At 42.9% G+C, this 21,502-nt stretch overlaps 1 protein-coding gene across 3 annotated transcripts in view; it reads right to left on the bottom strand.

Annotated features, from left to right (window-relative positions):
* Positions 1 to 21,264, bottom strand: part of mef2aa (myocyte enhancer factor 2aa) — a 58,433-nt gene extending 37,169 nt beyond the window's left edge. For all 3 annotated transcript variants that reach the window (XM_053426608.1, XM_053426607.1, XM_053426606.1), the window contains exons 1-2: positions 21,100 to 21,264; positions 4,060 to 4,290 (exon numbers count right to left, since the gene is read on the bottom strand). In XM_053426608.1, coding sequence (XP_053282583.1) covers positions 4,060 to 4,113 — 54 coding nt within the window. In that variant the 5' untranslated portion in view covers positions 4,114 to 4,290; positions 21,100 to 21,264. The remainder of the gene's footprint in view (positions 1 to 4,059; positions 4,291 to 21,099) is intronic.
* Positions 21,265 to 21,502: the final 238 nt, after the last annotated feature.

The raw sequence follows: 21,502 nt of genomic DNA, 5'->3' as shown, positions 1-21,502 counted from the left end.
ACAATTTAACTGAAGTAGGCTGTTCATCAGCTGATCAAAAGTTTAAGACCACAGCTAAAAAAAACAAAAAAAACTCCTAAAACAGAAATTAAAGTGTCAAAAACTGACTCTGTAATGAGTAGCTCCACCATTATTGTTGATCACTTAAAAAATTCATTTTGGCATGCTTGATGCAAGTGTTTCCAAAAGGCTAGTGCGAAGGTTGCGCCAAGTGGTGAAGATGGCTTCACGAAGGGCATCCACTGTCTGGAACTGAAGTACATTTTTGTAAACTTCCCTTGCCATCCATCCCCAAATGTTCTCGATTGGATTAAGATCAGGGGAACACGCAGGATGGTCCAAAAGAGTGATGTTATTTTGTTGTTTTCAATAAATTGCCTGCTCACAACTTTTGGTCTCTTCTTTTTGCATTTTGAAGCTCTAGTTAGAACCTTCCTAAGATCCAACAGTGCAAAATGCAAATTCATGCAATTTTTTAACTGGTCTTAAGATTTTGATCAGGAGTGTATATATATATGACAGCTGTTCCGAGAAGCAGGTACCACAGACTCTTCTCTAACCTTGTTATTTTCTGTGGTTCATGAGCTCCAAACTGTTAAGATAAACAGAACAGATGTGCCTCTCGTTTTTGAAATTTTACTGGTTTTATTTTCTTGTTTTTGTGACCCAGACAATCTCCTGCTGCATTCTTAAATGTGTAAAAAAAAATTATAACAATTTCGAGACATTTTCCAGAGTTCATGTGTGAAGAGGCTTGAAAGTCATAATTGCTGTCGATAATATAAGTGAGGAGAATATACCAGGGCGCTGCTGCTGTCTGCTTGTTATCCGGCTTTTATTTGCAATCAGCATGTCAGTCCGGCCGATGACTCTGCTGCTGTGCTGCAGGATCATCACTTATGCAGGCCTTGGATCAGGAGCTAAAGTATCCTATGGTTTAGCCGTTATCAGACGTGACCTGCGGTTAAAATCCAGAAAATTGGGTCTGGACTTTAACAGAGTGTCGTCTACCTGTGTGTCACTACTTCTTCACCGGAGATTAGTTTTGCTTTTCTATTTTTGCGTTTGTCGCGTTTTTGAAACATCATCAACCCCCCCACTCCCTGGATTCACCGAATTCCCCTGATTTTCTAGAAGTCAAAAGAAACTGAGGCTCTCAATCGCATATTTGCATTCACACATGCACCTCCTCTGGAGAAAATACGGAGGATCTGCAGGGTTCAGTGCTTGTCTGAAAGCAGCTTAAGTATGACAGGACCTCTGCTGCCTTCATGTCTCATTTAACTCACACAAACTATTGTGTGAACATAACGTTGTAAATTAAGGTTGTATTTTAACATAATATACTAGGCAACAACTACACAGAGTTTTATTCATCATTGTTTGTAAGTGTCATTTTTGAGACAATCGACTTCGCTGCTCTGAATTATAAATATTGCTTGTCAGAATTCACTGTTTGTAATGACTTGAAGCCAAATAAAAAACGCCTGTGTCACCTCTGCACTCACAATTCCTGATAGATTGCGCAATTACAGACCTTCTCAGCCTGTGCCACACTCCATCTTATAAATCTTGAAAGGTTAACAGCCCTCCTAAAACACTTGAGGTGATAATGCAAGGGAGCCCCCACTGTCCCCACACAGCATCCTGTATAGCAATGCTATCTAATTAGCCCACTTAAGGACTCCTTTCATTTTAACGCCGAGCGTATGGATAGCTGGTATCAGAGCGGCGCAGATAAAGATTCAAATTGGCTCCTGACAATGGGGACCATATGCTAATGGTTATTTCCCCTTGCTTCGGAGCATGCCCCGGGGAGATGGCACTGTGTGCTTCGTGGCCCACAGGAAAAAAAAAAGACAGAAAGACACACATGCATACATCACTTTATACCAAAGCTTTATTTCAGCACAGTGGCCTATTGTCATAGCAGCTTCTCTGCTGAGCCAGCTAAAATCAACTAAACGCAAGATGGAACGCCTGCATTCTGCTGATAAACTTTCTATAAAATTGTACAGTGAGAAATTTTAAATCTGATGCAAAGACCAGACTTTGGGAGACGCATCAGTAATAAGAAATGTCTCGCCTTTTGCAGCTCCACTTTTCTGTTACACAATAGAGCTAAACATCTTCCTTCACTCTCTCCATACATTAGGTTTCTGTTAAGAGTGGGTTATTTGATGGGTTACCTTAAGGCCCTTTTTCCACAGGTAAAAAAACCCCACTAACATCTGGCTGAAATGGGAATGGACACAGTCAGCATTCACTCCAGGGTGAAATGACTCTGCAGTAGACACAGGTTTTTGATGGAAACATAACACCCAAGTGTGGAGAGTGACTTTGTCGTTGGCGCTGCACCCTGTCCGGCACAACGCTACTACGAGCATTGACCTTTCTGGGTAAAATTGCCATGAACGTTTGAGTACCTTTTCTTTTAATTTACCCAGGTTTGAAGAACCTGCATATACCTGCTAAATTTGATGTTAACTGGGTATATCCACCATTTCATGTATTTCCCCTGTTTCCCTTTTCCTCCAAATGTCACAGGTCATTGCATGGACTGCAGCCACCACCAATGGACCAAGAGTGATTTCTCTCCTGCGCTTCTTTTTGGATCCCACCCAGAGCCAGGTGTACTGATAATTGGCCCACAGTGAAGATTTTTATTTCACACTTGGCTGAGCTGTTATGGCCTCACAGTAGCAGATAGAGGCCAAGTGAGAGAAAGGTTTGGATAGTATGGTCTCATGTTAATACCCAGAGGAAAGGAAGCACTACCGTTTACTATATTTCTGTGTTCCCAGCGAAAAGTTCCACCTGTTAAGGAATGCTAATTATACATAGAGAAGGAGATAACACAACGTGTTCTACAGAGAAAACCCTTTTGGTATAATTCATCAAAATCTGCAGCATGGATTTTTTTTAATCAGAGGGAGCAAATTTATAAAAGAAGTGGACCTGGTCTTCCTGCTATAGATATCGAGGCCTGTTATTCTTGTTTCAAAAAGACTCAGGCTGTTTTCGACAGTGTTTTGCTGTTTAGGAGTTTAAATTTAACATGAGCAGACAGAGAGAATTCCAGTTCTCTCCCCGTCTGTGGCTAGCCAGGACCAGTGTAGCCGAGGCAGAGAAGGGTGCTGTGTGTCCTGCTGACCCACCCTGCAAATGAGAGGGTGCTGTGGTGCGGTGGCTGCTCCTAATTACAACCAAACAGCTGCAAACACATAGAGTTACAGCGAAAGGGGCTAGGCCATACTGCCAGGCCAGGGGACAAGCCCTACAGTGTGGCGAGGCCACAGTCGTCTCGCTGTGTTCCTCACTACCCTCAGCTCACTCCCACGCCATGAGGCCCCCGCTGCAGCCCAGCGCTCCTGCTGCCTCATCAACTTCTCAGGCTGAAATTGCAGGGTGGCAGGGGAATCATGTCTGTAAATATGACCGCACTGACAAAGAAATGTCACAGTCCCTGTTCTGCTCGCTGGGACATTGGGGGGGAGGTATGTCTGTTTAGATCCATGCACACTGTGACAGCTCCTGAACTCTGGTCCAAGGCAACAAGGAAAAATGGAGCAAGTGTGTAACCTCTAGACAGGTACAGTACAAACTGTAGTTTTATATTTTTTAAGATACCTGGTGAATTCAGTAGCGTTTTGTAAAATACGATCAGAGAATATGAGCCTGATGATCCCAAATTATATAGGAATGCATTTATAGGACATATGCATACCCTTTACAGTATCTAAATAGTGGATGGATGGAGGGATGTTAGATAGCTAGGGCTAAGGAGGTAGAGAATGGTGTGCACTAACCATGGTGGTTCAATCCCTTGCTCCTCAAATTTCTAATTCAAAAGTGTCCAAAGATACTGATCCCCAAATGGCCCCTGATGGCTGATGAACGGTGTGATGAAAAAGCACTGCTATACGGGTGGTGAATGTGTGAATGTGGCTTGTACTGTAAAGAGCTTTTAGGGGCCCATAGGACTAGAACAGTGCTATATACAGTCCACTTAACATAGATTCTGTGTGTCCAATGAGAAATCAAAATGATGACACTCACCTGCCTGTTCCTCTCATCCATGATCCTGGTGATCTGTATCTTCTTCCGCCCCATGGCTGCGTTCCTTTCCGGTCTCTCTGACACCTCAACAATATCAGAAAAACAACACTCTTTCTTCCTCCGCTCTCCTAGCACATTGTGCAAAAGTCTTTCTTCTTATATACGCTCTTTCACTCTTCTCGGTACCCTCTCTGCACTCTGTCAAGACCAAGCCGCAATCCGCAGGACGACCTGTAGAGAAACAAGGAGAGAGAGACAGAGAGAGGGACATAAAGTTAACTTGACACGCAACAATGTCTCCTCAGGCACTTCAAAGCACCGGAGGGCTCTGCGTTCTGTTCTCGAGCACATTCAGAAAGCATGAGAGCCACATGGCATGTCCGTATCTCCTCAGCTGCTGCACTTGAGCCACAGTCAATGAAAGATGGCTTCAGTCTTTAAAGGGCAGCAGCTACACAAGAGTCAAAGGCAAGTTGTGTTGAACAGAACATATAACATATTTGCCAACCCAAATTACTGAAATACATTATTACCTACTGAACTGAACCCTAATTTGATCATTGTAGAGGCGACGCTAGATTCTACATTTACATAAAGATGACACAAGATGTTAATTAGTACGATTTACGGGAGCTGGTGGGAGGATTTGGTGTCTACACATAGATCTGCGATTTTCCCTCTTTTTCGATCTTATGTTCTGTTTTCCGGCATGTCCTATAAATTGGGCCATGACATTTTCCAAGATTTTCTTCCGATTGTTGGCATCTCTTTTTCACACTGAAATATTTTTATTATACCAGTTTTGCGTCACCCCACTGAATTTTCCTCAAATTTTCCTGCTTTATTCTCACTCTGACATTTTCAAGGCATTTTACAAGGGGGTTTGCAGGAAAAGTTCTGGAAAATGTCAAAAGCAAATGACTCAGACATTTACATTCTCGCTTACAGCCCATCCAATAAAATTCCGGAAAATGTTTGGACATCCTTGCATGTTCGAAAGCGACTTCAGTCTTTGTGCTAAGCTAAGCTAACCAGCTACTTGCCGCCAGTCTTTTCATTTACTTTCACCTGCTGGGCGAGACAGTACAGCGAGGTTTCATGCTCTCCCTGAGCTGACCCACCCTCATGCAGTTTTTGCTCTTAAGATGATTAAGAGAGCACCCAGTCTGGGGTTGACAGTAGCTGAAATCTCCTGGGCTGCCGGAGAAGCCACAGGGGATGTTGAGGGAGGGGGTGTATTCCCACATTTGTGTTTCTAACCTGTCTAGTGGTTCAGACCATACTGTTCCCCGGAGAACATCTAACTCTGTCCTGTCTCTACTTCTCTGCAAGAAGAAATATAGCCCCCTCCCTAATGGTACATCCATCACTTACGCCCAGCAAATACAAAATGTCTAAACAACTCTATTTCCCCTATGAGAACAAATGTAGAGAGGTTAACAACTCAGGCCATTCGATGCAGTCAGCAGTTGCGAGGCAAGGAAGCCAAGGGCCGAATTGGCAGTGAAAATGTAAAATGACCAGTTCCAGTGGCACACAGTCATTATCGGTTACAGATGGACTGGCATTATGGTGTCTGGCTGTCTGAATCGGGGCTCCGCCGTAGGCAACCTTGACTGAGATCACCTCACTAACTACCCACGCGTGGCTGTCGGAGCCAGGAAAGTGACAGCCTGATCTCTGATGAAGAATTTCCCCCTGAACCCCATCACAACAGGTCAGGGAGAACGATGGTGCTCTTGTTCATTCACCATTTCACACAAACTGAAAAAGCATTGTTAGGATAAGAGGTCAGGGATGGGTTCAGCTCCCCAAAATACATATTTGACCATGAACACAGCAGTTGTGAGTGTTACAAAAAGTGTTCAAATTAAGTGAATTGTGTTTATGTAATATTAAAAACCTTCAGTGCATTTACTGGAATTGGAGGTTTGCTGTTGAATTCACCATTAGTTCATGAAGTAAATTAAATAAAAGACCTTGATTGTGGGTTCGGGGGTCTCAACAGTAAATGTCTACCGTGGTAAATTGTATCCACATACAGATAAGGAGACTTTTCTCACTGTGATCGGTGTTGGTTAAGAGACATTCTCACATATACGGATGCATGTGTCCACTCTGTCCTGCCTTTATGCAAAGGAGCTGCCACAGCAGGACAGTTCAGGTCTACAGGCATGACACACAGTCATGACTTTTATTCTCACAAAGACAGATACACAATGACAAGTCGAGAGGGGCTAACTAATTGTCCACATTCGTCTAAAATGCACCTAAAAAGTTAAACAAATTATGCTGACAAAATATAATTTGCAAGATGTTCAATATAAACATTATAATCGAATAGTGTTGTTAATCATGACGCAACATAATTCACTGTAGATTGAATATTGAAATTTCTGTGTTACAAAGAAGAACAATGTCTGTACTGTGAGCAGTTACATGTTTTGGTGTGATGTTCTGAATTCTAAGCACAAGAATGGGACAGACTATCTGTTTATGGCCTTAATCATGTGCTCCTTCTGTGTGCTCTTTCTGTGTGTGTGTGTGTGTGTGTGTGTGTGTGTGTGTGTGTGTGTGTGTGTGTGTGTGTTTCTGTGTGTTGTTTGTGTTGCGAGTAAGAAACAGGGAGACAAGGAAATAGAAAAAAGAGAAGGAAAGCGAGCACGTGGTTAATATCTGTAGACTACGTGTGAACAGAAACCCCCTAACTACTGCAGAATCCCACCTTCAAAACTCATACATAGCGCTCTACAGACAACAGGACGTACTTGAAGAGGAGAGCACATACTTCCGCTAAGGTTGACAGATGTTTTTCACCATATTGCTTGTTAAGATGAGATATATATACCATGTGCACAGAAAGGTTCTGAAAAAAAGGAAAGATATTGATTCTCTAATACAGTTGAAATGAGAGTTTGTTATTGCACAGTAACTGCGTAAAAATCACCTCCATCATAAAAAATATCTATTTTGATTCACTCAATCCAGATCCACACCATTTTCAGCTGTCGACAAATTTTTCTCATAAAGATCAGCGTATTATCTCTTGAAAAAAATAAGAAACAAATGCTACATCTCACAATGATAAACAAAGTGACACAAATTCCTGCTGGATCCCCCCTGACCCATACTGCATCTTTCCACCAAGTTTCGTGGCAATCTGAACAGTAGCTTTGCATAATCCTGCTAGTAACTGACAATCACATAAAAACTCAGATGAAAACATAACCTCCTTAGTGGAGTTTTAAAGGTTAAGAACCGTGTATGCATCATAGGGCTGCATGAATCAGAGGATTGGTACATGTTTGCACAAACAGAGATGGACAGTGTTTAACGGCCTTAATTCCGTCCTCTTTAAGAAGACATTTACATGACTCGACACATGGTCCACTTCGATGTGCACTACTCCAGCCCTTCTGAACGATGCTTACCAAACCTTGCCACACATGAATCAATGTGTGGAGAATATGTCGCCATAGGAACGAGCACATGAGCTTGGCACAGAAAGTCAATATGACGTGTCTATGCCTAAGTGTCGAACACGAGCTCACAGTTCTGGAATATGCTGTATACCTATGGAACATGCATGAGGGTGATTTCTGACCAGACCTGGGCTGATCCTCCATGACGAGGTGCGAGACCGGTCCATTGACGGGTTGCGTTCTCCTCCCTAAAGGAGGCTCATGGAGACAATGGAGGACTTGGTGACAGCCCTGGTCCTTTCACAATCAATAAAACATGCTCAATCCCCTGTGTAATTACCGGATCCAGCATGTCCTCCTCCTCCTCTCCCTCCGCTTCCAAGCCTGTGTTCACTCGGCACAAAGTTGAGGCATTACTCCCTCAACTGTTGTCCTATATAAAAGGTAATATAAATCTACACAGTACATTCATGTTGCGGTTACCTAATGAACAGAAAATGAGGCCAGTGTTACTCTATATGTTTGCGGTATAATAAAACTGCATCAAATCTACACCTCTAGGATCTTTTCTAGTCTCACATTTGCAAATAAAACCTGACATATTGAAGGTACTCGAACATTCGCCCTGTTTGACTTATGCTTCAGAAGCACCCAATACGTGAGGCGAGCATGCCTACACTTCTTTGAAGGTGGTGGACAGCAGCCAAAGTCTTGAGCATAGCCGTGACAGTTGTGTTTCCTGTGCGAGGCAGCGTCAGCCTCAGTATCCTACCGCAGGCCGTGGGCAGACAAGACTCAACTTCCTGCCCCTCCACTTCCTGTTATTCAGGACCCTTCTGCGTGCCCTCCGCGGGGGAGTCAAAGGGAGGCCAGGGAGAGATGGAGAGGCGGACGAAAGGGAGGAACCCACCTTGGGGACACCCTTCCCCTCTGATCCTTCCCCTTATTACTGTCCCGACTGTAAGTCCGAGACTAAACAACAACAGAGGCGCATCTCCTCTGGCCTCGCTCTGTGTGCTTATTATGTTTACTGGAAGGATCATTACACAGGCTGGACAATGTGCACATGCTGCTTTCAGCCGCTCACTTTGCAATTAGTAGGCAGAGACCTTTCCTTGTTGTTCAAACACTCCACCGGGTTACATAAGAATGAATCACAGCTCTCACAACAGGAGTTAACATACATGGAAACAACGTGATTATGACAGAAGTACATTTTCCGATGGGATGCAACAGCCTCACGCAGTAATCTGATGAACAGAGATATGTGGATTCTGTGAAATAATCCGGCGTTCTTAAGTGTATCGAAACCAGTGTCAACACTCTCGCTCTGATGTGATTCGCCTCCGGCAGCCGGCAGACAAAGAGCTAAAGCAGCCTAAATCCACAGTTTTACCGATGTGTTTCAATGGAGCTTTGACACCAGCGCAGCAGGAAATGAACATTCACCCCCTTTGTTCTTGCTTTCATCAGGAGGTGCTGTACCTGTAAATGGGGTTGTTGGCCTGAGGGGAGTGGAGGCAAGCCAACCCTCTCATGCTCTCTCCCTCTTCCCTTTGTGCGAGCACGCTTATCTCCTTCTCCAGCAGTGAAAGGCAGGATTGTGGCCCCGGCAGCAGCATCACTAGTGTTAATGTCTCCTGATGCTAATCTGACACACGGCTGATCTCTCAACAGCCACTTTTTCCATCGCCTCTTTTCAGAACCTCTTTCTTTCTTGGCTTTTTCTCGTGATTTCTTTCTGTTCGTTCCGTCTTTCTTTCTTTGAACCCATGTTATACGTTCTTTCACCTCAGTTTCCAAGGCAACTAATGAGATATAATTAATAAGAGCTATCGCAAGGGCATGCAGACAAAAAAGAAGGGAAAAGGGAGGCTTTGAGAAATGTGGAAAGAGGTGGGGCTGTCTTCAACTCATGGACTTTCTGCAGCTCTTCCCCTTTCTCTGTAAAGAATTTCTGTGGCGGACATTTTTCATATACAGAGGGGTGATTTAGAGGCTAACATAATTTTGATATGATGACCTTAAAAGTTTTGAAGGAAAAACCAAATACAATTAGCTCAAAAGAGAAACCTCCAGGCCAAAATCTTGAGATTTGTAAATTAAGATATATCTCCAATAGATTACTTACTAATTTAAATGTGGGTCGTAACAGTACATTAAGTAATGTTTTGCTGTGAGGGCTCTCAATCAAAAAAAAAAATAATAATAATACCTCGTTTGATGACGCCGTGAAGCAGCGTGGGATCATGGGAGTTGTTGGTAGATTTCTCTGGGTTTGAACATTGTTGGAAACATGTTGGATAATGTAAGTACACCAGTCAAAAAAATATAAAAAGTATGTCTGGTAATTTCTAGGCACGTTAATGAAGAATTGTTACTTCTCTTAATCTCTAAAGGTCATTGAGATTCTATCAAGACTAATTTCATTAGGAAAAAAACTCATCGCTCCAGAGGAGGCAGAAACCTGCACAGTCGGGACAGTCACAAAGCCAGAAGTGAGAGTCTGCACTAAAATGGCAGCCAGGCAGACAGCGAGTGGTTAATCTGCCCTGATGACTGGTGGCTGAGTCCAACCCTCCGATGACCCAGCTGTAATCCCACATTGGATCAATGCAAGTTCAAACAATCCTCCACGCTGCTAGCACCTTGCCTGCGCTGGTGGGATTGTGCTGTTAGACAGGGACCAGGAGACAGAAAGCTACTTATCACCTCCAAAATGACATCAAAAGGAAGAAAGCCCCACAGGATGAACCTGCTCGCACTGAGAGCATGTTTCAATGTTACACAGCCGCCTGGATGGAAACCATGTGGATATTCAGAATAAATACTGGACAAGTGTCCAATCTACAACATCTGAATGACGACGAGTGGAAGTACAGGAACGACCAATAACCAAAGGACGTCATTCGCTGACAGCATTACCAGACAGACATCCTCCATCTCACTCTCACATTGCTGTCAGGGGATGAGAGGACTATGCAAGGTGACTTTGACTCAGTGCCTTGGGGTTTCATGAGAAAGATGCCATTGACATTACATTAATTTCATGTCTCTTTTTTAACTGATTTAGTGCCAGGGAGTCCCGGATAGCATGAAAAAAAAAGAAAAAGGAAAAGGAACAATTTTGCTGTAGCTTCAAGGCGCAAGAGGCCAAGGAAGACAACAGTGACAAATAGGTGACATGATCGGCCACCAACTTTTTTCCTCCATTCAACGGAGGGACGAGACATTCGCAGGCTGAATGCTAGTCGGAAACTTTGCGCTGCGCTTCACGTGTGTTTGGGTGCGACAGCAGGTGTGTGCGACACGGAGGCTGAACAAAAACAAGAGAGGAAGGGAAGGGAAAGTCAGACGGAGCGAAAAGACAGTAAGGGTGTGTTAACTATGTGGAAAAGATGTAAAGGAAATAAGACTCAAAGAAGCACCCGGCGCCCATCCCATCCCACCTCTGTGGTAGTGAGCGGCAGCGGCGTTGTAACATAATTACTGCTGGGACACTTCTATTCCCAATGATCCATTTGCGTCAGTCAGGTTTTCAAGCCCAGCCAATGAATGGATTCTCAGTTTCTCAAGGATAAAGAGATGACCCTCTCCGAGCAGTTATATCCATTTCATGTAGAGAAGCTACTCTCCTCCTCAAGGTAAATCCCTTGATGCAGATTGGAGTAAAACTTTTATGAACAAAGAAAACGATGTTAACTTCCTTGATGCAAGGGTAGGTTGAGGAATTATGTCTCATTAAAACTGAAGGTGCTTGACAACTGAGAATTCATAGACACACAATACAGTTTCTATAGTGGCCTACTAGATTGTTTTAAATAATAATTTACAGGTGATCTTGAAAAAATCCAAAGCGATCCAATAACATTTAACACACTTTTGAAGATTTTCCCACAATTCTAACATCTAGATATGACAGTATGTCGGTATGTCACTTTTACAAGTCAGTTTCTTGACATTACACAACATCAGAATCTAGGACTCTTTATGGATGAGCCCTTTAACTAATAAAGATACATGTTACAAATTTGAGTGAGTTTTAGCATCCGTTTTCACAATTTGATTGTTTTGTTTTATTGATTTTTGTTGTAAGATGAGTATTTCTCTCTATGAGTAACTCTCTTTTACACACAAACACATGCACACAAAAACACAAATGCATGCATGGTCCTAGAGGTTTATACATTTGCATAGCATTACAGTGCGGTGCTGTCGTCTCATATCCTACAATGGCATGTGTCCATTTGCATGGTTGTCTATCATTAGATGGACCCCTCACCAGGGAATTATAATAATGCCAACACCAGTGGGAGCAACAGACCCCCTTCTCACCCACCATCCCATCCACCACCCCCACCCTCCCAGGATCCCTGCGAGTTGTGTTAAGTGCCATGGCAGCCTTTCGATGTTGCACAGGCCGCAACGCAGAAATGGTAAACAGCGAAGATGAACCAAGATCTTCCTCCGGGGGGAATCTGCAGTGTAAGGGTATTAGGGACGTCACGCATAATGTCTCTCAGCAGTCGAGCATTTAAGCAATCTCGACGCATCTTTGGAAACACTGAGGATCCGGATTAGATACTGAGATCCTAGATATTCAATTCAATTCTCTCCCAGTGTTTGATGATCAGCGGGCATATTTCATTAAATAAATAGTGAGCGAAGAAAACAAAAAGAGTTTCTTTGCTGCAAATACTGTACATGCAGTTTAGGATTACAGCCTGCCTTCAGAGAATGTCGGCTTTCAATGGAAAAAAAATTAAAAAGCTCAGAATAAATATTTGATTTTCTCTTCCCATTTTTATCTTCCACTCGATGCCTCTTTCCCACAGTGTTCCATTACATAAAAGGTTTATGCAATATGAGCAGTGAGGATGGCCATGAGTCATAACAACAGTGAAAGGGGCTAGCTAAAGTAGCATTGATTTTTTTTCCTCTCTTTCTTATAATTTAATGTTGTAGAATTTGTCTTTTAATGATCCCTTACAGCCTCTGGGATTCACGCTTTTATATTTTTTTCCAAGTAAACATTTCAAACGAAGCAGCTGCTCACTGTATTTCTGAAAATACATTATGACACATGGAGGATGGAAGTGGCAGGAAAATACATAAAATCTGGATCTGTGCGATGTTTGTCATGGAGTTTTATGTTGTTTGATGTCTGCAACACAATAGGAGACAGTTTTCAGTTAGAGTGCATGCTCTGAATCTGCTCTGTGAATGATGCGTCTTAACAGAAAACAGCAGTTTTACCAGCAGACAATCCCCTAATGCTCTGTTCTCAGAGGGCAGATGTGACCGAAAAAAGTGTGAGGCGGATCATTTCTTTATAACCAATAAAAGCAGATAAACTGACTTGAACATGAAAGACGAGGGGAACATTTTTCTCTCTCTCTCCCTCCGGCTTGAATATCTATTGATATCAATGAAGGGCATTCACTGAGCAAATAATCTAAGGGGCATTTAGGCAGTTAGCCCACAGTATGTCCCAAATCAGATGATGTGTGCTAGCTGTCACATGAACACTGTGTGCAAACACTGTGATAGAGAGAGAGAGAGAGAGAGAGAGAGAGAGAGAGAGAGAGAGAGACAGAGAGAGAGACAGAGAGACAGAGAGAGAGAGAAAAGATAGACCCCCACAGGCCCCCACAACTGCTGCTCACCTCTCCAGGAATCTTTTCAGTCAAACTGTTTGCTGATAGCCTCTGGTCCCGAGTCCCAGGGCCAACGGCTGATGATGGATGCCACCCCCCGTCCCCCCCTACACACCACCCCAACCCCTCTCCCCAGCCCCCTTATATGTTCTGAACACCCCTGGCAGTTGGAACGGCGACAGAGGTGGAGGGGAGGAGGGAAACAGAATCAAGAACAACACGGTCTGACATGAATATAACTGCCAACAACTCACATGTGAAAAAAAAGGGAAAAACGACACAATTTTCACCTAGATCTGCAGCCCACAGGACACAGATGGGAACTGGACTGGGAGAGGGTGGAGAGGACAGGCAGGCAGACGCACAAACAGCGGGCGGACCCGACACCTCAATCTCAATCCCAGTCACACTATAGAGAGCTGGGATCCAGGGACTAAAGATGTGATGACAATACTTTATAGATGGAATTTACTTAAAAGAGTAAAAAAAAAAAGCTTTATTGACAACGAGAACCTCCAGAGGGGGCTGTACGTGAGAACGCAAATGTCTGAGTCAGTTGCTAAGGACATTCTCCGGAGTTTCTCCTGCCCCGCCCACTGGTAAAAACTAATGATAATGTCTAAGTGAGATCATGAGAGGACCAGATTATCTAGAGCTTTCATTCCCGGCAATTTCTAACATGCAAAACTAAAAGAAATATATATCATGCATCTGCTGAAGACGTCACCTGGGAAAGACAACAAGATCCAAGAGCTTTCGGTGATAAGTGAAATTGTGTCCACTTAAAGAGTAGAGAGGAGTAATGTTGATGTTTTAGAAAACTAAGTGAACTGGAAACGTCTGAAGATGATATCTAGGCTTGTAAAAATCGTACTTGACCAAGCTTATACACTTCCCCCAAAGTGAGCAAGGTCATAAACATATTCGGAACCCGCACACACAACATAAACACAATAAACTCTAACTCACTGTAACGTACAATGTTTGGAATCTCATGCTCTTTAACCAAAAAAGAACATGCGTGTGGCGTTGCAGTGTACATGCTGCTGGTTCATGGCCCTAACAGCGGTGAGGAAGACAACTTTGAACTGCAAGTCAGAGCACTGCAGTGAACCAGGGCCGCGTCCACAGAGTAGAAGGGGCTGGGTCACTTCCCTTCCCTGTTCGTATGGCCCCATATGTGCTACAAAATAATGGGAGGAATCGGACAACCAGCAGCGCGGTCGCCACCGCCCCCTCAGCTGTTCTGGTTCACAGGCCTTTCTGAGACAGACAGAAAAACAAGGATATCGCAGGCCAGGCCTCCTTCCTCCTGCTCGAGGGAGGCGTGACGGAGTCTGTCCAGCTGCAGGAGAGTCCAGTCCAGTAGCTTCCTTCCAGTGGCTACTGGACTTTTAGTCAGTGCTGCAAAGCTGTTACACCCAGGCCTCAAAAACACCAGCCAATGATAAACCCATATCTGTGGACTCTACGTCTTTACTATTATGGGAAACATGATGGGAGTCAAGATGAAATGGCGATAAAGGTTGTAAGCGATGTTTCAAATCACTTATTTTGGCACCGGATAACGGCGTAGTAAACAGCTCCATTACACAGAGCTTACTAGACTTTGAAGAAAGTTCACTTAGCACACACTTCAATTGTTTGTCTGCTTGTGATGCTTCTACTTAAATTATCTCTTCACAAAGCAGGAGAATTTAAATCTCCAGCGGGCGAGAAAAGATCTACAATACAGCATCAGGAATTCAATACAGTGGGGTATATTAGCAATCATGGGAGATCTTTTGATCTAGTAAATTAGATTATAATGTATTCCTTTGATTTATGTATGTCTCATTGAGATTCAGTTAAAACGCAACTCAGCAAAGAGATGTCTTTCTTAACTTAATTTTCAACTTCATCAGTTTTGCTTTTACACATGATTCAACTTAATAATATCACTACGATATTGTGCAGCAACATAATCACTTAATATAGCCGCTTTTCTACCATCCATCACTGTTAACCCTTCTCCGATGGTCAAACAGACCCACTAACATGATCATGGTCAAATGACTGCACGATAGAAAGAGGTTTTTAACGTCTTCTGCTCCGATTGGCACTGACGGAAACATGACTTCTGGGTGAATAGCCTAATTTCCTCTTTATTTTTGGCAGGCTAGATACCGACACTACACCTTTTCTACAACTTCTGGCTTTGGCGCGTAAATAGCCATGAATGTTTGTGTACTGTTGCGTATTGGGAATGTTTCGGAAAGATCGTGCAAGATGCAAGTGAGGTTTTCGAACTAACTCACCAGGGGAAATAAAGCAAAGGAAAGACAAACTCCTCTACTTACAATAGAAAAAAGGAGTCAATTACTTTTTTCAGCAGGTTTACAAAAAAACACAGATTTTGGTGTAAAAGAGGCATATTAGGAAATGTCTGTAGCAACATTGAGAAAGCAAGCAAAAAAATGATAATGACCGACTAAACCACAGGACACACATATTTGGGTTATACGTCTTGTTAGTGTAGCCCACTCACTTGTGAGAAAATGCACAGTGTGACTCTGTGGTTTCTTTTGCACTCCAGAAAGCCAAAGAGGGAGGAGGTGACATCTCAGAAAAGTGTGAAATGACTTGACTTCTCAAAGTCATCCCCTTTGCTCCACCACATGCTTCCACCGTCTAAAGCTCCCAAACCACACACTGTGTATGTGCAAGTGCTAACCTCATTAGATTGAATTAAAGGTGACATACCCAACAACTGAGGGTAAATCAAATATTGTATGGTGCTTTATAGAAAAGAAAAAATTGCAACAAGTACTACAAACTGAACGACCATTTAAAGGTACAATATATAACTCGGCCACTAGGGGTCATTCAATCAAAACAATAACACAATACATAGTTTGATGATGTGATGAAGCTGTGTGATCATGTGAGTTGTTGTCTTCACCACCATAGCTGATGAAACTGTCCCTGACGTGACTCCAGCGCAAATCATTTTGATGAGGTAATGTATAAAGGTTTTAATCACAATACGCAGCAAACAGTCATGAATAATCGCGATCCTTTGCGAGTGCCAATAACGAAAACTGAAAAAAAACGCTGACTGGCTAGTAGTGCGCTTTTCCTTCTTCATACGTCGTTTGCCCCGTAAATTACGGCAGAGACTGTTTAAGCAGATATGACACAGTTAAAAGGCGACAAAAAAAACATCAAGTACTTAACAAATAAATAAATTGAGAATGTCTCTGGGTTTGTACATTTTAGAAACATTTTGTACCATGTAAGTACACATGTCAAACACTATTCAACACAGCCCATTTTAATGAATAATTTTTACATATAATATATTTCACTCTTATCTCACTTCCCTTAAGACCCTGGAATAGTGCCCATATCAGAACTGGCATACAGGACCTTTATTGCAGTGAAGCTTATTTTACCGACACAGTATGGTTAGGTTTAACATAAAAACTACTTGGACAGGTTTAGGAAAAGGTGGTGGACTTCCTGGACCTTTGTTGTCACGCAGTTAAGGCAGAGACAATGATGACTATTGGTTTCAAATGGTAAAAGAACTGTGGTCTCCTAATTCATATGTCCTGTCGACCCATCTATCATCCCAATCCGTCTCCTAACGTGAACTTTAGGGCTCTGCACACTATGTCAGCTGACTTCCTGCTTTACTACCATCATAATTAATATTGTCACTAGAAGTCAGCTGACAAACATGTAACTATTGGTCACAGTATACTGCTTGCACGGATACCCTTAGGGGTCATTTCTTAGAGGCGGAGAGTCCCTATTTTATCCTGGATGCACCTCTGTGGCAACAGTGGACACCATGGATTTGTTGTTTGTATTCAGAGTCACAGTCGGCGAACAGTATGGATGTGTAGTGAGACGCGGCCCATGCAGGATCATAGTGTTGAAAGCAGATTAACAGCAGATTTAGAGTGCGGCTCCGGCCGAGGAATCCTCCTGCTGATTCTCCTGTGTGGTCCAGGTGTAAGAGGTGAATAGACCTCCAGTCAGTCCTTGTTCGGAGGAGCAGGGGAGGCAGGAAAAGACAGTACGGCCTTAAGCTGCTCTGCCCCGCTCAGCAGCACATGTGCTGAGTGAGCCGAACGCGGTGGCTTACCACCAGAGGTCTCAGGCAAGGGCAGGACAGTTGAAAGGTCACTGGTAGCTGTCTTGCTATACAAACCTTGCCTCAGCGACATTTACCCTCTGAGCTTACATCAAGCTGTTAAAGGGCCGTCATAATACTGGAGCGTCTGACATACACTCAAATGTACAACAACAATACCATTTTCTGATATTGTTCATTATAAATATGGGTAAAGTTTGTTAAGATAAATAACCAAAGCATTCTTTGACATTTGAAAATTAAGTTCGAATGTCCTTGCTGTGGTTGAAGGTTTGAAAGGAGACCACATAACGTTAAACAATGAATACATGTTTGTCTGAGACCCAGTTCTTGACCACAATGGCTCACAATCACACCATATGAACATCCTGTCTAATATGAGACGCACAAGTATGAAAATGTGACGCATAGTGAACCAAGGATCTATACACCGGGACGCCCCCATACTCCGGATATTTGCTGGTATGATGACCTAATAACCATTAATCAGATACAGAAGGGAACAATATTTTTTATAAATCATGTAACTTGACTTGAAAGTACTCTAAATAAAAGTTTTCTGCTCAAAGTTTATAGTTTAAGGTCTCGTTATGGGGTTTGTGCACAGCAAAGGAAAAATTCAAACAGTATATTCGCATTAATGTGAAGTTTTCTTTAGCAAAAAAAAGAGAAAAACAACACAAGACTTGGCTCTTTGGTCTCCACAGGACAGTCTTCAGTGAACTGCGGTCTAAAACATTATCTGCCAGGCTCAAGATTCTGCATCCAACCTCCAGGTCTCACAGGAGAACGCTGGAATCTCCATATTGATGCTCCAATAAACAATGAATCATGTTACTAAGGGTCAAAGACAAAGTTGAGTTTACATAAAACCCAATTTCAAGCATTAAATTCTCTCAAGATACAGAGTTAAAACAAACTATAAAAGGCAAAAAGGATAAGACAGTAACTTATTTTATAAAATTCAATTTCTAATGTTTCAGCAGCTAATAATAATTACAACCAAACCACCCTAACAATCCGTATTTAATCCGTCCTAAAGCAACTGAACTTCAATCTCACCTGCCAAATGTTCAGGAGTAATAAAACCAACAGCCCTTTACAGATGCGGCTTCACTGCTGCGCACTAAACAATATCAAATAATGCAAAACCCGTAAAAAAAATAGATTTATAATCATGTGGAAAAATTCAAAATGCACAAACCTATTCTGAAACAATTGTAATATCCATAATTGCTGTGATGTTAAAGCTGAATTTGCAATATAAAAGAACATCTCGGCTTACCGAACAATCAAAGAAACACTATCCTCTTTATTGGCCCGAGAATGTTCAGCTTCTATCTCTTATTTTTCATTCAATACATCCTTGGATTTCAGCTTTCTGGTGTTTTGTCCTCCTTGGAGAAAGAAAAAAAACGTCCTGGGAGGAGGAGAGTGGAGGAGAAAAGACTTGCACTCAGTGATTCAGAGGCATCGTGTGAACGCCAGCATTCTCCCTCTGACAACCAGCCTTAATTGCGGATCCAACTCGCCCACACACTCCACATTTCTCCTGGAAGGAGAAGCTGAGACACTGATACTGAAGTGGGATGAGGAGTGCAGTAAAAGATGCTGCAGCTGCCCATTCCTCGCAACGTCGCCACCTCTCATTTCTCCCTTTCCCACCGAGAACTTGTGCTGAGACGCTGACAACACGCACTTCGGCAACATTTACAGGGACATGCAAACATAACATGTAACAAGGCTAAAACCTTTAATAAACACTCGCAGTCATCGAGGAAATATCAGCCATCTATCGCGCATTAGTGCGTCTTCCTGTCCTTGATTAAATGATAGAGGGCAAAATCTCATGATTATCAGGTTATCAAACCTCCTCCAGTGTGTTTGTGTAATGGAAAAGGCAAAGGTTAGAGCGACAGTTCAACCGCATCGGAAAGAAAGACATTCAAGACGGCTCGATCCGCGCCTTCACATTCTTGCTCAGAACTAATACACATCATAAATTGTTGAGATGATATTCATTTCAGCAGCGTAGAAAGAATCCCTCATCCACACATTAGACATAAGAGCTCACGTGATGTGGATCATGAGCAACAAGGCCCCATTACTGACGAGGCCTGGGGCAGCGCAGAAGCTAATGACTGCAGATTGGAGGGTGCTTTATGCTTTGCTTTAGAAATCACTGGCAGCCAGCTGGTAAGGTAATGTGCATGCCATCGGAACAGCGGCAACAGCAAATGGGCTTTGAAAAAGCTACAAGCGTGCAGAAACAACTCGTGTCCCAGAGGACTGACTTTAATAGGAACATTTTGTTATCGGTTCAGTTCATACAGCAAGTTGTAAAATATTGATTACTGAGATCAACGCAAAGAGATCATTTCTAAATGGGTGACTGTAAATAACTCGAGGAAGACGCAGCCTTTAAGGACTACGTGTATTGGCTGGATCCGTTCGATAACACAAACCACACTTTACAAGTTGCAACACATCAGGCAAGCATAAAGAAAGAAAAAACTCCCGACGTCAAAATTCATACCAATGTTACATTTTGCTATTCTCTGCAGAAACCAGCTCCTTATGAACAATATTAATGAGACAAGTAAGGTTGTAGGCGTACACCAGAAACATTTGAGAAGGTCAGGTTACCGCTGGCCGCTGCTCGCTGTGGCCAGAGGTTAAGGTCACACACCGAGAGAAAAGAGACAGAGAGATTCAAAGAAGCACCTCGCAGTAGAGATCCACTAACAGGCTCCATGAACCAAACCTGACTGTGCAACTTATCCGACATGTACCGTGCAACTGACTGCCACTTAAAAAAAGAAATAAAAAAAAATGCGATGGTGAGGTGAGTTTGTGCTGTGACAAGACTGTCAAGATTAAAGATTACCTCTTAAATATTTCAGCGGAGGTTTTTTAAGCCTATTAAATTTTAAATAAAGCCACAACCGGGTTGTTTACTATATATTCAGGAAACACGTAGTCACTTACAGGCATCTGAATCAGTGTATGACATGTTCAAATGCCAAAACAAGGTTTGATTTCCTGTTTAATAGATTTTTTAAGTTGGTTGCAGACATAAGAGAACACTGAGAGCAGCGTGCATGGCTTCAAGCGAGTGTAGAGACAGGCTGAACAGTACCATCTACATCTCAACACCACTAACTTCAAGCCAGGAGCCAAACTGGCACCAGGCTCTAGCACTCGTGTCTAAATTACCAATATTAGTAAGTGGAATTAGATGTGTAGACTTAAAACAAATGGAAAGTGGTCACATGCGTTTAAAGAAAATAATGTGCTCAACTTTCTATCACCATGACACACTCAGCGTGTGTGCGTGTGTGTGTGAAGTGACGGCTCCACTGTGTTATTACACACACTGATTACTATTTTCCCCAAGCGATGCGCCTGTTTGACAAAGTACACTCAGGTTCACACTTTCCACTACAAGGACTTTTACAGACACAGATCACCGAGTGGGAGTTTTTTCTCTTTTCCCTCTTATTTCTAGGGAAGGAGCGTGTTACCGGATGAATCCTGGAAAAGTTTCTCGTTATTATTCGGATTGTTATGAACACCCAGAACAGAAGCAGAGGATCACAGCTCGAACCGAGGAGTCTGCCCACGAGGACATGTTGATGTTGTCTTCTGTCGGATGAACAGATAGATAGATAAGATGAGGAGTCTCCCCCGGCTCCTCAATCCCACTCTACATCTCCCTCTTGCGCTCTCTCTCGCTCTCACTCTCTCCCTCTCTGTCTCTCTCTGTGTCGCTGCTGCCACACTCAACACTGCCACATTGTTTCTATTTCCGTGTACTCACCTTCGCTCCCGCTGGATATAGACACTCTATATCGGTGGCTCCGCTGGATAAACGTAATTTCAGTGCGCATTTACACGCTGACTGCTATTTTAGGGGAGGGGGGGACGCTGACAAACTCAGAGAAGCCAGTCTTCCTCTTGTCACCGAGACTCCTCCCCTCATCTGACGAGCTGCCTCCCTATCCCTCCCTCTCTATCCCTCCCTCTCTCTCTCTCTCTCTCTCTCTCTCTCTCTCTCTCTCTCTCTCTCTCTCTCTCTCTCTCTCTCTCTCTCCCACACACACACACACGGAGTCAAAACATTGGAACAACTTGGAAAAGTCCCTGATTAGAACCAAGAGGTAAACAAGGCAATAGAGAATCTCAGATCTGTTTTGCAGAATATTGTTATTAAAATAAAATAC

Source organism: Pleuronectes platessa, chromosome 7 (genome assembly GCF_947347685.1).
Source record: "Pleuronectes platessa chromosome 7, fPlePla1.1, whole genome shotgun sequence".
In the NCBI taxonomy this organism is placed as follows: domain Eukaryota; kingdom Metazoa; phylum Chordata; class Actinopteri; order Pleuronectiformes; family Pleuronectidae; genus Pleuronectes; species Pleuronectes platessa.
This window is presented reverse-complemented; position numbering and strand designations above follow the sequence as displayed.